At 41.0% G+C, this 16,620-nt stretch overlaps 1 protein-coding gene across 1 annotated transcript in view; it reads left to right on the forward strand.

The window, feature by feature from the left end:
* ttll12 (tubulin tyrosine ligase-like family, member 12) overlaps positions 1 to 928 on the forward strand; it is a gene marked incomplete at its 5' end in the record, with an annotated part of 30,829 nt that extends 29,901 nt beyond the window's left edge. Inside the window, one exon of the mRNA XM_083907048.1 lies at positions 718 to 928. Within this exon, the coding sequence (XP_083763174.1) occupies positions 718 to 869 (152 nt within the window). The 3' untranslated portion in view covers positions 870 to 928. The remainder of the gene's footprint in view (positions 1 to 717) is intronic.
* Positions 929 to 16,620: the final 15,692 nt, after the last annotated feature.

Below are 16,620 nucleotides of genomic sequence, written 5' to 3' on the forward strand. Positions count from 1 at the left end.
AAACTTTATTTTATGCATGTTATTCGAAAAGGTATGCCATTTTTCCACCAGGTGGAATAGTTCAGTACTGTGCATATTTTTTTGCGTTTTCATTAGGAATAGACAAGTGGGAATCACCTAACTGCCCCTTGAAAGTGGAAACCTGAGCCCACTATGTACTCTTCTCCTGAGAGGAGGGGGTTATAGGCAGTAAATTAAGTTTAAAAAAAAACAAACAGGAAAGAGCAAACAGCTAGATAAGATTAAACCTTATCATCCAACGCTAATGGTGGAAGAATGGTGTTTGATGTGTAGATCCTCAAATAAATACCTGTTTGACCTGAAGACAATGGACTCAACTCTGTCATCTTTCCAGTGTGACTTCTTGTTTTTTTCCCTCAGCTGATTTGAAAAGGTCGATCTAAATTATATTGATAACCATCCAAAGCCACTCCCAACACTTTTGCAGGGTCAACATGCTATTTTGCTGAAAACATTGAGTCTTCCAATATGTTCTGGTGGACCATTTCCCCTAGAATAGTTTTAACGGTTAGAAAATATTTTCCTGACTCCAGTGTGTCTCCTTGTTTTGTTCACTGACCTTAGTCCTTTTAAAAAAATAATAACAGTTACTGCTGTATTTTTGTGCAGAGCTGAATGTCTTTTTGCACCCTCCAGGGTTTTTTTTTGTCTTTTTTTTTTTGTTCTTGATTTGTGTTTGCTCTGATTCTGTGTCAGGTGAACGCGTCATGCAACCTCAGATCTTGGAGTTGAACTTCAGCCCAGACTGTGCACGGGCCTGTCTGTACCACCCAGACTTCTACAACCACATGTTCCAGACGCTGTTCCTGGATCAACCCAATGACTGTCCCGTCACGCAGATCGCATAATCAACACGGAGAACAGCACCATGCTTTGTGTTCATGTGTTTGCTTGGGACATTTTCATATTCTCGCATCAATGTTCCAAATGATTTCAGGAGCTAATAAATCATGACGATTCTTTATAAATCCATTTGCCTTTCTTTGTTTAAAGGTGAAGTAAGTAGTTTATAGTGCCATCTAGAGGAGAGGCGGAAATTTACAACAACGAACTGCTCCACTGCTCACCCCCTCCCTTCCCTAAGCGCTACGGTATCCTCAGCCGGTCAAATGTCGTCCTCATCGTCTTTCTCCGTGGTGCGGGCGTACGGTCAGGTACTGGTGTTCCTTAATCCGCTGTAAAATACGTGTGATCCTCCATTCTAAATGCATAAAAAGATCCGCTCTCAGCCTCGTCTCGGCGCTTGATTTGTTCTCTCGGGTTTGTCTATACAGGCTCCCGTAGAAACATGGCGTCGTGGCAATGCAACAGCGGCCCGCGACCATGTTATTTTACATGACTTTTTGAGACACTACGAAAATGAAACAAAAACTACTATACAGCGACTAGACAATGCAGCACATAATAGGTATACAAAAGTGGATTTTGGATCATATAAACCCATAAATACTACACAGTGTCCCTTTAAGTTCTCAAAAAACTTCTTCAATTTTTGTAAACCCCATGATTCAGAGTTATTCTAACTTCTTTATTTTCCTTTCATTCTCCTCAGAAATGCCCATGCAAATTGTTACCTTAATTTTTTTAAGTAAGAACTTATTTATCCAAGTCAGAATAAATCACACATTGAAATTCCCCTTTTATGATCAAACTATTTTTTCAAACACCAGTCAGCGTCTCACAATAAATCAGTAAACCTACGAAATAAATAATGTCCTATTAAACTGTCTCATGTCATGCTCTTGAGACTGATTTGTGATTTGAGTTCTTTAGTATAAAAGTGCACTTCTTTTTTTTAGCAACATTACCTTAGGACTTGCTTTCAGATATAAATATTTTAAGGTTTTGTTAGTGGGAAAATGACAGTTATTTATGCAAACATGCCCCAAAGTGATGTATAACAGCCGAGCTATGAAGCTGTTGCTGCTCAAACCTTCAACACGACTACAAATTTGAAAGAAATTTGAAAGAAACAAAGTTAAATCAACACCCGCCACCATAAACTAAACAAACACTAATGACTGAATTAGTACTGCTAGTTTACACGTTACCACTGGAAAAGCATTGAGTGTTGTATAAAAATCAAAATTGTAGTCACCAAGCTGTACAATTTGCAAACCGCTTTCTCCAACTGTGCTCTCCTCCTTCATGCATGTGCACAGTCTGATGATTCTGAAGATCAGAATTGCCACAATCAGGGAGAAATATTTGTTTATTGGAAACAGGAAGCCATTAAACTCTCTGTGGAATAATCTTCTCTCAGCTCCATCATTATCTTTTGACTTCTTACTGGCAAGAAATAAACACAATAGTTTTCTCCTGGAGTCGACCTTGAAACTAGCTCAGTCTGTACAATAACATGTTCTCGTTGCAATGGCTTTATGTTTCTAATAAATGTTTTCAGTCACGCAAATGATCACAGAATTTGAAAGGTATGCTCGCTGTGCATGTCTTGCACTTAGTAATTGCACACCTGATGTTGGATAGACACACTTGATATTAAAACATTATATTTTCTTGGTGATAATGGGGTTGTGTTGACAAAGTTTCTCCGCCCTTATCAACTCCGCTATGTTGCTAAGTTATATGCATCTGTCACACTTCAAGACTGTCCTGGAAAAATAACATTTTCTCTTTCCCACACATACGCACACACATACTCTTCATGCTCTTGACATTTTTTTACGACACGTAGACGGCTCTCACGTAGAACAGACAAACCAAGGTCAAGCTCAAGCAGCTACTCGCACACAGCCTAGTCACAACAGCCTGGTCACAACAGTATATCTATGCAGGACGTTCTTATCTTCCTCAGAGCCATCTTAGACTTGCCTCGGAGCAGTTGTCTTCTGTTGTCTCTCTCTTTATGTCTCATTCAACTTTATTTCCACATCATACATTATTTCCACATTTCCACATCAGACATCTCTACAACAGAAATTTAGCAGACTTGACTCATACATGCTATGTGTGAGTGGGGTCGTGCATTCTTGCTCCCACATGTTGACAGATCCAGCAATTTGTTACGTCTAATGTCTTAGCTTGCAGGAGAGATAGGGCACATGCAGTGTTATCATGACATTGAGCTAAGGCCACTCTAGCTTCAACATGAGGTGGATCATAAGGTAAAAACTCATCTGTCAGTCCGTCAGATGAAAGTGAACTAAATAGAAGGTCAGTCGGTTGTTCAGTAATTGGTTCTTTGATCGATTCGACAGGTGTGCGATAATGATGATACTCATCATGATGATGATCAGGTTCTCTCTCCAATTTCTGTGTACTGTCGCGTTTACGCTGCTCAGTAGGAGAACCTAGAAGGGCATAAGCTCTTTTGGTGCGATTAACACGTCGGGGGTGAGTGTCAGAAGTCGTCACATGGTCAGGTACATCAACATCAACGTCAACAGAATTTGAATTTTCAACAACATGATGGTGTAGTTTCGTCAGGCTTCCCTGTTCTTGAGAACAACAGGTGATGAGATGATGATGTAGAATGAGACTCCGTGACACAAGACTTCACCAAACAAAGAGATCTTTATTTTGTAACAAGTCAAGTGTCATTTCCGAGCACTGCAGTTGCTTGGGAGCGCTTCAGCCGAATTCTCCAGAAGCACTGCCCAACAGTCGGCAAGACTATACATTTTATAGGAAATTTAGCCATCCTACTATACATCACCTCCTGCCCTTATAAGGTCTTCTATCTTTAGTCACGCATAGTTGCCCCTTCACGGCATAAACAAAACACATGTTAACCTTTGCATCCCTGTGCTGGCTAACTGAGGCCCATACATGGCAATGTCCAGTCAGTCCTGCAGACTTCCCTTGTAACCATGTGCACCTAGCCTCCCCTCCATCCTGAGGAACCTTGTAGCCATGTGGTGCGTAAGCACCAGGACTCCTCACATCCTGGGGAGCCTTGTGCTCCTTGGTGTGGCGGAATGGGCCTTGAGCATTTGAGGTGGAATTTCGCTGTGTTAATGTGTTCATCTAAGACACTTCATTCCCCCCTTCGGGACTTCATAGAGTCCCGAAATACAAAATAATTAACACAGCAATGTTGTTTGGCATATGACATAATCACACTTGCTTGTGAACTCCAACAAATTCCTCCTTGTTTGGTATTATATCCTATTCAAGAATCTAAGTTTAAAAACTTCAATTGGTAGATCAGCTAATTAAGTAATTACCTATTTGATGTCCTATTCACACATTATTTTAACTATTTCAGACTAGGTAACCTACTCACCTATCCTAATCAGATCAAATTTGGCTACACTTAGCCTCCCATGTCAGATTCCCTTCCAGTCACACTCCTGTAAGCTAAATCTCCTTTTGAGTGTAGATGTAAGGGAACCCCACAGATCAGCCGTTACCTCTCAATCAGAAAAACCACCCATCCTAAAAGGTGGGAAAAAGATTAGGAGACCTTTTCTACAGTGAAATTGGAGAAACCCCACTCCTTGAGCCAATCAGGACAAGAGGTCCCCATTTAAATTGACAATCTATCATTCATTTTCTAATTGTATGACCCTTTGCCAATCGGTCATATAACTCACACTTCCAACCCTTACATTATTAATCATTATAAAAAAAAACTACACTCTTACTTATACGAATTAACATTTGAAACAAAGGTGAATAATAAAAAATCAACACATTCATAAGATCAATGTCAGAAATCACACCTTAATAAAACAAAGTCCATGCTATAAAAACACATAATCAAAACAAAGAAAACATAAAAAATACAGGTTCCTGTATATAAACCCGTCACACAGTATTATCATTATTACATTATTCAGTGTGTCACTTTAGTAGCGATGCCCCTTAACACGCTGGAATATCCCATAATGTCCAGAATACATCAGTGAACCCTGTCACTGTACTGTTGTGTCCAGGACCCACAGTCCATTCTTGCTGTCCTCCTTGGAGCCTTTGAGTCCATTTATAGTATAGGGGTCCCTGAACAGCCAACCACCCTCAGGTCGATCCCTTTTAGATGTTGTCCTGAGAAAAAAGAGAACAACAACCAGTATCTTGCAACAACATAGAATACAATACATCATAAATATTCAATGTTATGTTATTATAGATTAGACATGTCCAAAGTCTGATTCTAGAGTCACAAACAGCTCGTTGACTGCTTTTAAATAGTCCCAATTTATTCACATATTACTTCATATGATACAACATGGATATCCGCTTATATCCAACCATTATATCACATCAGCACCATAATGAAATCCCCATCACGTCCATTCTCCCCTTATCCATTCCAACTCACAATCAGAGTTTGGACACCTCCGCTCCAGGCAACGCCACTGTCAGTGTCCACACAATTATCTCATCGATCCTGCTCATTTGCAGGCTAGATACCAAAGTTTCACATCAAACAAATCAAACAAAGAAAATCAAACAAACATGCATATAGGAGTCGCTCAAAACAACAAATGAGCAACAAACAAAATAATAACAAAATAACAATAACACAAGTGATCAAACTATATTGAGATCAAAATAGACATCAAAATGGATACATATCCAACACATCACCTCCTATCCTGACTTCCTCATTGTCGTCGTCTAAGTCATGTCTGTCTAATAACGGCATCTGTGCTTGACCCTCAGGCATTACAACTCCAACCCACCTCAGTATCATGGCCTTCGCAAAAGTCAGCAACAGTGTGCAGAAGCAAAACATCACACACAGTGCGACAATAAGCACTCCCAAAACCTGTACCATCAAAGCACCCATTGGTCCTAGTTTGTCCTGCAGCCAACTGTTGGCTGACCAGCCTGCTTCTTTCGTTGGACCAAACGCATCTCTTATTACCTGTAATGCTTCTATCACACTAGTCATATTGTCAGTGCTGTCGGGGACCAGAGTGTAGCAAGCATCCCCTGTTAAGTTTAACGCTACACATAGGCCACCTTGTTTGGCCAAAATGTAGTCGAGGGCCATATCATGTTTCAACAATGTCAGTCTGTGACTTCTCTGAGTGTTTGACAAATATTCAAATCCCCTTATTGTCTCATTGGCGTCACGAACGGGGGGGTCTTTTTGCTTCGGGTCCACGGCTCCAGCAGCCTCTTCGGATGGGCTCGCTCTCGCTCCCAGCCGGCATATAATAAAGGTGAGTGTTTTCTCACATTGGGAGCCAGCGTGGGTTTGTTGGTTTGGCTGTTGGTTTGCGGTGGCCCTGTTGGCATGCTGTAAAGAATAATTTGTGTGGGGGCAGGCTGCGGTGTGATGGTGGTGCAGTGAGCTCCGCCTAAAATGTTTATGTTGAGTAATACATGTAAAAGGGGGGAGGTAGGTCCCATCCACAAAGAGTTAAGAGATTAAAGATAAAGAGTTAAGAAAATGAAGAGTTAAAAGTGGAAGTTAGAGAGAATAATGAGTAGAAGTAGATGAGTAGATAATGAGTAGCGTAAGCCAGACTAAATGGCCATATAAGAGGAATAAAAGTACCAATATGTGTGAATTAGAGGGCCCGCGGAAATTAATTTTAGATTAAAGAAGAAGTTAAGAAATTAGTTAGTAATTTGGCAAAAGAGCTAATGAGTAACTAACAGTAAAGCTGGTAAACGGTGCAAGATCTCGAAGAAGGGCCCCAATCTTCGCTGAACTGTAAGGCATGGTATTCACCTATACTTTTGTGAAAGTTGAGCGCAAATTAGTAGAATGACTGCTGTTGACCCAGACTATTTTAGTACTGCAAGAGAAATAAAGTATCTGTAGGTCAGGTGGAGTGGGCAGGTCAACAGTAGCTCGATAGAATAATGAGTAGCGTGGACTAGACTATTTGGGCACTGCAGGAGAAATTAAGTAACTGTAAGTCAGGTCAAGTAGCGGAAAGCGTGAAAATTGATGAAAGAAGAAGAAGAAAAGGAAAATCCTGCGTAGAGGTTTATTTAGAGGAAAAGAGTGAAATCCTGTGCACAGGTTTATTTAATCAAAGAAGTGAAACTGCAGATGAAAAGAGAAGTTGAGAGTAATAGTGTGCACACATGGTACAGAAGTCTGTCAGAGGATGGATAATTGTGAAAAAGCCTGGCCAGGCAAATAATTTTAGCAGAAAATAAAATAATATATAAATGGATCAATCCTGTTTGTGACGCCAAATGTAGTTTCGTCAGGCTTCCCTGTTCTTGAGAACAACAGGTGATGAGATGATGATGTAGAATGAGACTCCGTGACACAAGACTTCACCAAACAAAGAGATCTTTATTCTGTAACAAGTCAAGTGTCATTTCTGAGCACTGCAGTTGCTTGGGAGCGCTTCAGCCGAATTCTCCAGAAGCACTGCCCAACAGTCGGCAAGACTATACATTTTATAGGAAATTTAGCCGTCCTACTATACATCACCTCCTGCCCTTATAAGGTCTTCTATCTTTAGTCACGCATAGTTGCCTCTTCACGGCATAAACAAAACACATGTTAACCTTTGCATCCCTGTGCTGGCTAACTGAGGCCCATACATGGCAATGTCCAGTCAGTCCTGCAGACTTCCCTTGTAACCATGTGCACCTAGCCTCACCTCCATCCTGAGGAACCTTGTAGCCATGTGGTGCGTAAGCACCAGGACTCCTCACATCCTGGGGAGCCTTGTGCTCCTTGGTGTGGCGGAATGGGCCTTGAGCATTTGAGGTGGAATTTCGCTGTGTTAATGTGTTCATCTAAGACACTTCAATGGTTTTCCATCCACATTATAGGAAGTACACACATCAAAAACAGAATTGCTACACAACACAAAATCTCTCTCATGCCGCAAAATTGCTTGAAGCGACGCCATGGCGACTGTCTGCACTGTCTGCGCTGCCAGGGATGCTGTTGTGGTTCCATCGATGAAGCAACGTTGGTTACACCGTGTGTGTGTAGGTGTAACTCGTCAGTGTTGTGTATTCTCTCGTACTTATGTCAGTGTGAGCAGCGTTCGGCGTACACTCACTCTGTGTTATTCAACAGCGCTGACAGTACCCTTGTCTTTTGGGGTTTCGATGAGAGGGGCGTCGCAGTGCGGTGTGGTGTTAGCACTGAAAGGGCGTGGATCATTCTTCTTGCAGTGCGTGGCGTGGATCCAGGTAGCTCTTTCAGCTATTTTTACTGCTGTGTGCGTAGTGAGTAGTACCTGAAATGGTCCTTGCCACCGTCTTTGTTTCCAGTGCTTTCGTCGAAGTTCTCTGATGAGGATCCAATCTCCAGGTTTTGATGTTGTGCAGTGGAGTTGATGCTGGCTTTGGCAGAGCAGTTTTCACCTGTTGAGAGACTTGAGATAATACAGAGGACAAGTTTTTTGCAATAGTTCAACATTGCATCTTCACATTGGTCAGTGGAAGGCAGTGGTCGTTTTGGTGGAGCCACTCCTAAGGAGGGGGCGGTCGGCCGAACAGAATTTCAAATGGACTCAAATTTGTTCTGCTCCTCTTCCTCATTCTCATGTAAGTGAGGACGAGAGGGAGTGCTTTGATCCAAGAAAGCCCTGTTTCTTCGCATCACTTAGTCAGTTTGCATTTGAAAGTGCCATTTCCTCTTTCCACTGCCCCTCCACTGGCTGGATGATAGGCACAATGCTTTCTGATGTCTGTGCCTAGGAATTTACCTAGTTCATCCAGCATTGCATTCGCAAAATGTTTACCATTGTCGCTACTGATCTTTGTAGGGATTCCCCATCTTGGAATTATCTCAGTTAGCAGGGCTTTAGCCACTGCAGCACCACTTGCATGTTTAGATGGAAAAACCTCAACCCATTTTGACCACATGTCCACCATGACCAGGCAGTATTTCTTTCCTTCTGCTGGATTTAGTTCAATAAAATCCATCATAAGGGGATCAAACACAATTCACACAGTTCACGCTATATTGCATGAAATGTTACGCACATCTCAGCTCATTACTTTCACTTTTCATGTTGAAACCTTCTTTATCATTACCCCTGTTTCTCATCCTTATTTTTAGTGACCTTGAACTGTTGTGGTGCTTTTTTTTTTACTTTGACCTTGGGTTTTATAAGAAATCATGGAGCTCCCAGGCTGCTCTTTGGGATTGTATTATTGTAACAAATGTATTCACTCATAACAGACTGAGTGACATTTAATTTTTCTCAAAACTTTTCCACTGAATGAATGACGCAGTGTACTGTTGAGCAAGGTGTGGATGTGACAACATTAAGAAGTCTGTTGCTACGACCAAATTCCTTTTGTTTCGTAATAGAGCCAAGAATCATAAGAAGCATGTGCATGTACCCACACGTACACACACACAAACACACACACACAGGAGGAAAGTTAGCGACATTTTCACTCTGTATGTGTAACATTTTTACTGGCCTTTGCTCTTCTTTTTTTAATTTATTTTCTTTAATTTTGTCCTCCAATTTTTTTTAAAGGTTCAGACTAAATAAACCTTAGTTAGGGAACCTAAACTCAACTCTCCAACAATGCATTAACTTTTTTTATTGAGTTTTTATTGTCATTTGGGTTAGTTGGTCAGTTGCTTCTACAACAAAATGTTGCCAAAAAGGCCACAAAGGTACAAAGTGTAAAAGAAAGTAAAGAAGAGATTATAAACTACAAACAAGTATCAAAGTACAAAGAGGGTATATTACGGTGGCCCTGAGGTGCGAAACACAAATCTCAAAGGGCCCAGGTCAAATAGCTGACCTTGTTTTTGTCGAAAAAAGGGGCCCCTGAGAGACTGAAGCTAGAAGTAGGTAAGATGTGATTTATAGCAGGATGAGCGATACCCTTAAGAAGCGGGGTTTTGCTTACAGTTAGTCAGTGCTTCTTAGGAATATGGCTGAAGCTCATGAGCATAAACGACATGCCCAGGTGGGGGAGGGGTACGGCCCTGTGGGCTTGCTTAATATTTGCATAAACATGATCCAAGGTGTGATATAATTAACTGAAATTTCTTATCCAAAGAACCAATGATTTATAAAGGAAAATCATGAACATTTACAGGACACCTATTTACTTTATCATGTTCATTCACGCAATGTTGTGAAAGAAATTCTAGAGTCATCAGTGTTGAGTAAATCATGTCTTTACTACATACATCGAGGAGAGACTCTGTCACCAAGACATTCTATAATAGCTCCACCACACATCAAAGTACCTTACAGACACAAGAAAACATCAAAGTTACAACAAGAACAAAATACCCAATGTTTATGACATGTATGTCACCATGTGTAACCCTCATGTTGACCCCTCCCCACTGTACAATCCCCCCAGCATTTATTCACAGCTTGACTGTTAGTTATTTTTTTATCTTAAACAACACACAGAACCAAAGACATTTCACACCTTGAACTAAAACCACTACAGAAAACAAAAAGAAAACTGGTTATTTCCCACAATGCGACAATGTAACATGGCATAAATATGTGCTGGTCATGAAGTTAGAATGGATCAGAATGAACAGAGGGACACTTTTTTTTAGATGAATAACGTTAAGATTTTTTTGTATTTTACTATTTATCATTTTATATCTGCTTCTGCAAAGAAGAAAACACTTTTTTTTTTTAAAGACCTCCAGTTTTTGTATATTTTATCATCTCTATGAAGACCGAATAGAAGAGCCTTCTCACTCAAACCAACCATTTGCCCCTGATGTAAACAGGGAGGCACCCACCACGACAACATAACTGATTTTGACACTAACGGTCTTTGCACATATGCAAATATATGGTACTAAAGTGCAGATAATTCGGATGCAAATTACAACACACCCTCCCACGCACATCAAGCACGATCCGGAATAAATTAAGATGACACAATCATGGTCTGTCTGTGACCAGGCACACATGAGTATAGTGAAGAGTTATGCGCCCAAAAGGAACAGGAAATAACTTGACCGTTCACTCATATGTAAACGAGTGAGAACATCTTTAAACTACATTTAAATGCAGATTATAAACAGTAATCACAGACTGTTTAATGTATATAGCTTGTTTGTTTTAAATTGTCATGTTTTTGTAAATTATTTTATGTGATTCCTATCCTCTTCTCCATGTGAGCGCCCTTTATTGATGGGTCACCACTGCATAAGGTACAGGGACACAAGGTTCTTTATCCTAAGACTGTTAAGTGTAGAGATGGCACATCCACATGACATTGGCTGTCTGCAACACACACACACACACACACACACACACACACACACACACACACACACACACACACACACACACACACACACACACACACACACACACACACACACACACACACACACACACACACACACTCACTCACTCACGCACACTCACACTCACTCACGCACGCAAACACACACGCACGCACACACAGTTCCCCTTTGTTTCGTAATAGAGCCAAGAATCATAACACGCACGCACACACAGTGTATCTGCATCATTACCACGTTTATGAAGCCCTAAAGTTTCATAACAAACAGTTTAAACCACTGCTGAAAACACAGGGGTTAGGACTCACTGTTAAAGACATATACCACAACCACACACTTCATTACAAGGACTGTGTCACAAGCAAAATATTCATATTTCTCTGACTTAATCTTCTCCAATCAAGGAAACACTTTGGTTCTTTTTTCACAAAGTCACACAACACCGTAGCTCACTCCCTCCACAACCTTCTGTAATTCACTCATGTCATTATTCACATTCAAAATGAACATAATCCATTGAAGTGTAGTAGACACTTTAACACAGCAAATATGTTACTAAAAATCTATTTGTTCACATACTCATTTACAATGCCCTACAATTAAGTTTTGGGTGGAAGTCTGTAGATTTTGTCTAAGCATTGCCTGCTCAGATGGATCGTCGGTTGACCATAAAGTGGATGTTTAGGTTAGGCTTTGGTCCTGGCATTGGTCCTTTGATGTGCTCTCTCGGGGAGACTGAAGGTTGAATGGCTAACCAAGGGCATAGCATGATGTGTAGGAGGAGGAGCAGGTAACCTTTATCAGTGTGGTTTTGCTCAGGGAGAGTTAGAGCTTTTTGGTGATCCCAGATGATCTGCAGCGCCTGGAATTGACACTTGACCTAATATGACAGAATAAAGATCTCTTTGTTTGGTGAAAAGTCTTGTGTCACGGAGTCTCATTCTACATTATCATCTCATCACCTGGTGTTCTGAAGAAGAAGGAAGCCTGACCTAAACGACACCATCAACAACTCCCAAACTCCATCTTCCCTCACCCACTCATTCTCATCTTCTACACTACCCTGTGCTGCTGTAATTTCTGATCTCATTAAAAAATCTAAATCTTCTTCCTACCAGTTAGACCCCCTCCTTACCATTCTAGTCAAAATCACCCTTCCGTCTCTGGTCCCCCTGATAACAGAGATAATTAATTCTTGCCTCACTGCTGGTATTGTTCCCTCTTCACTAAAACAGCTGCTGTCACTCCTACCCCTACTCCTAAAAACCAAACCAGGCATCACACATACCCCTCAACTGGTTTAAATCTTACCTCTCCGGTCGCACTCTTTGTATGCTTGTTTGCTTTGTATTACTAGAACAGGGGTAGGAGTTTTGGAAAAATTGTGCTTCCCAACCTCAGTTTCCCCTGAGTCAAGAAATATCTTCATTCTTTTTTTTGTTACGTCAAGTCAAGTCAAGTCAAGTCTAATTTATTTATAACGCACATTTACAAGCGGCTGAGCCGCAACCAAAGTGCTTCACAGAAAGTGCTTAAGTGCTTATGTGCAAATACACATTGGAAAATGGCCAAATGCAAGTAAAAGAAAGAAAAGAAAGTGCCCACCAGCTGGTCACATCAACCGTCTCTGCCCCTCTCCCACTCTTCACACCACTGCCATTCTGGTCCACAATCTTGTCACTTCCCATCTGGATTATTGTTCTGTCTGGTCTCCCTCAAAAAACCATTTGATCTAGTGGCTGTCACACCTTGCTGGAGCTGGCCTCCCATGGTCATATTGTTTTCTAACTTGGATATTCCTTGTTCCTGGTTTCCCCTGCAGGATTAGTAAGGGGATGCGGAGATAAGAAGCCATGCATTATCTGTGGGAAAAAAAACAACAGGATGTGGTGGTATCTAAAAAGATTCAATATCAAAGAGAGTTGAATTTACAATTACAGTGGCCCATCAATAGAGGGTGCTAGGGCGCCACCCCACCTGTCTCACGTGAATCACATAAAATAATTTTACAAAAACATGAAAAATCTTTAAACATTTAAATTACATTTAAATGCAGATGTTCTTACTCGTTTACAGTGAAAGAACTGTCAAGTGACATCTTTACCATAGACTCTCCTGTGGCGCATGCGCACTAGACCCCCCTCTGGGGAGAATATGAGTAATTATGGTAACAAATAAAGAAATTACAACAAAAATACTGAAGGAGACAATATATTCTATTTTGTAAATGCAGAACAATATATGCACATATTCTCCTTGTAACGGTGATATTTCGTTGCTGCAACTCCAAAATATGTTTGTTTGCCTCTTGCACCAACACTTTCAATTCAGTGACTTCAAACTTAATTTTGTGCTTCCTCTGAGTCTCCTCTTTCTCTTTCTCCATGTTGACAACCCTAGACTAGTGCAAAATCCTAATTTAAATAGAGCGGTCTTAACCACTTCTGCACCTGTAGTCAATTGTGGCGGCAAAGTAGGTCAAACTCAAACCAGCAGCAGGCCCAACCTTTAGGCTTGCACACACAATTTAGCGCTCTCTATGTGGGATCTTAGTAAGTGAACATATCAACAAATGTCACTTATGTACAGAACAGTCACATAATGGACGTGTCTATCAATAAAGTGAAAGGAAATATTTCAAGTGTAAACACATTCTGTCCTCATACACTGGAGGACTGAAGAAGCACTTGATCTGAATGAAACCAAAGACCACAATAAAATATAGTACATTTATAGTTTAACAGTTGAATTGTTTAGTCCAGCTATGTAAAACATAGCCATGACTCACCTGAAGAGTATTATTTTTCTGTCTGTTCTGACTGTGACTGTAAAGAGATTATAGTCTGACTGATGACATACCAGACACTGTGATTGGTGGAAGATGCTCCTCATCAGAGCTGTAATCCTTCTCATTATCTGGGTTTGAAAGTGAGGTAAATCTTCATCTGTTCAAACATTTCTGTAAACAGGACATCAAACAAAAGGATATAGAGTGTTCAGACAACTATAACTGTAAAATAACACCAAACTTACACATTGTTTACAGGGTCAGTGAACGTATTTCCCTCCATGTACAGCTATAAGCTGCGTGAGTTGGGTGAGAGAAGAAATTAAGAGGTTGAGAGTTCACCAAGTTGTCTTTGTGAAATTTTATTTAGCAGAGTGGAACAAGGTTTAACAGTGTGCAAAGCTATCTGCAAAAGAGTTCTCCTAAAAAGAGATAATAGTTAAAAGTTACTAGGTCTTATAGTAAAAGTGTAGCCTTCACAGGAAACCCCACATTCAGCCCTTGCTCATGCATCCCACTCGTGCCCTTTGTCTCGAGCGCCTATGACAGTTTGTTGTGGTTGGGGGAGGCGTGAGTGTAAACAGAGGTCAGTCCACCAGGCATTTCTGTTAGGGGAAAACTGTATATGTACCAGTTCCAAGAAATGTCATGTGCCACAAGTGCTTTCTGTGCAGACACTGAAGAAGCACTCATGAATTGTTTAAGCTGTATAACTGACATGCTATAATGTTCAAAGTGTGTATTTAATGATGCTTTTCCCATTACAAAAGACATAATAGGTAAACAAAGACAGTTTATCTGTTACCTTTGTTCAACACTTATGCCAAATCATGTCAGAGTAGAACATTTGATGTTTCCCGGCTTGGTGAGTAACGTAACATGTAACGGCGTTATGTAATTAGGATACATAAAAACAGTAACTGTATTCCGTTACAGTTACAGAAAAAAAAGACGTAATCAGATTACAGATACATCTGGAAAAAATTGGGATTATTAGTTGGATTACAATTAAAAATATGAAAAGCCTGGTGGGCCGCCAGGGGGAGACTGAAGGTCAAATGGCTAAACAAGGGCATAAGGTGATGTATAGGAGGAGGAGCAGGTAGATTTTAAAAGTGGGGTCTTGCTCAGGGAAAGTGAGAGCTTCTTGGGAATCTGGCTGAAGCTCTCCCAAGTGAACTGCAGCGCTTGGAATTGACACCTGAACTGTAATGAAATAAAGATCTCTTTGTTTGGTGAAAAGTCTGGTGTCACAGAGTCTCATTCTGCATCACCATCCCATCACCTGCTGATTTGAAGAAAAACGAAGCCTGACTAAACGACAATGGCCAACACGGGTCTTGAACATGGATGTATTATATGAACTGGACAGAGCACCGCCCCCTCTGACAATTTTTACATGGTGGCCACTGTGGGTACTGCAACAAAAAAAAACATAAAAGCCCAAAAGCCCAAAAAGCAATTTTCCCATTGACCGCAATAGTAAAAGAGATGCCTGTAAAAGTGTCCACAGGACACCTGGAGACATGGACACGGGCTTTTATAGATCTTTATATGGTAGTGAAAATACTGCACATGCTATATGGGCCCCATAACCCGGAAATAAACGCAGAAGTCAAAAAACTTTTTTGGCATATGCACTGGGTGAGCAGCTTCATAGGAATGAACGGAAGCGAAGGGGCGGAGCTCTATCCAGTTCATATAATACATCCATGGTCTTGAAGCAGCATAGACTTCGCGGCCCACATAAAATGATGTGGCGGGCCACATCTGGCCCCCGGGCCTTGAGTTTGACACATGTGACTTACACTGTGATTGTCCTTTGTTCGTTGAAGCAAGTGAATTAAAAAAATATATATATAATAAATGTAATTGGCTGAGGGGCCTGATTCTAAGGGCTTAAACCTCCTGCCTGCAGATACATCCTTCTAAAATTGTTTGACATTTGCTGTAACAGTGTATGGGCGTTACGGTAACAGTTAGACATATACAGGAAGTGCGGGAAATATCGTGAGCGCAGTACGTGACGCCCTAAGGGAGGGTTATATCTGGAGCCAATCAGAGATCACATTGGACTCAATATCAAGCGGGTTGTCTGCTCAGCCTCACAGTGAGTCAGTGAGGAGCCGCAGCATCAGAAGCAAGAGAAAGAGGAAGTGAACACAGCGGCAGCAGCGGAATCAGCGGAATCTTCGAGCTCGGTACATGGATCTACACGGACAGCAGCCTCACCCAGTGTGACGGGGTTACGCAGCTGGATTATCGCCTGGATTAATACCATTTGATTTGCACGAGGACCTCAACAGCGGACCTGAAGTGCATATTTGTCGTTCCGAGGATTGTGTGAAACTCTGAAAACAAACTGAAATGTGAACTTTCGGTAAGTCATGCAACCAAAGAAACACTCACGTGTGCGACTTTAATGTGGTTAAGTGGACATGAAAAAACACAGCGGTGACGCAGTTCTTTAGTCAAACGGCTTTTCTTCGTGTTTATTGTGCGTTGCTAGCGCAAACTATTCACTTTTTAAAGAATGTTGAAATGAATCAGCATCGCACATTCTAACAAAGTTACGTGTTTTTTCTTTGTTTCCTCCAACGCCCAACTCATGCTTAGTTTTAGTATGTGAAGAACAGAATGTCCCCATACAAGTTCGTCTTTT

This window comes from Microchirus variegatus, assembly GCF_963457635.1.
Source record: "Microchirus variegatus genome assembly, chromosome: 20".
Taxonomy (NCBI): domain Eukaryota; kingdom Metazoa; phylum Chordata; class Actinopteri; order Pleuronectiformes; family Soleidae; genus Microchirus; species Microchirus variegatus.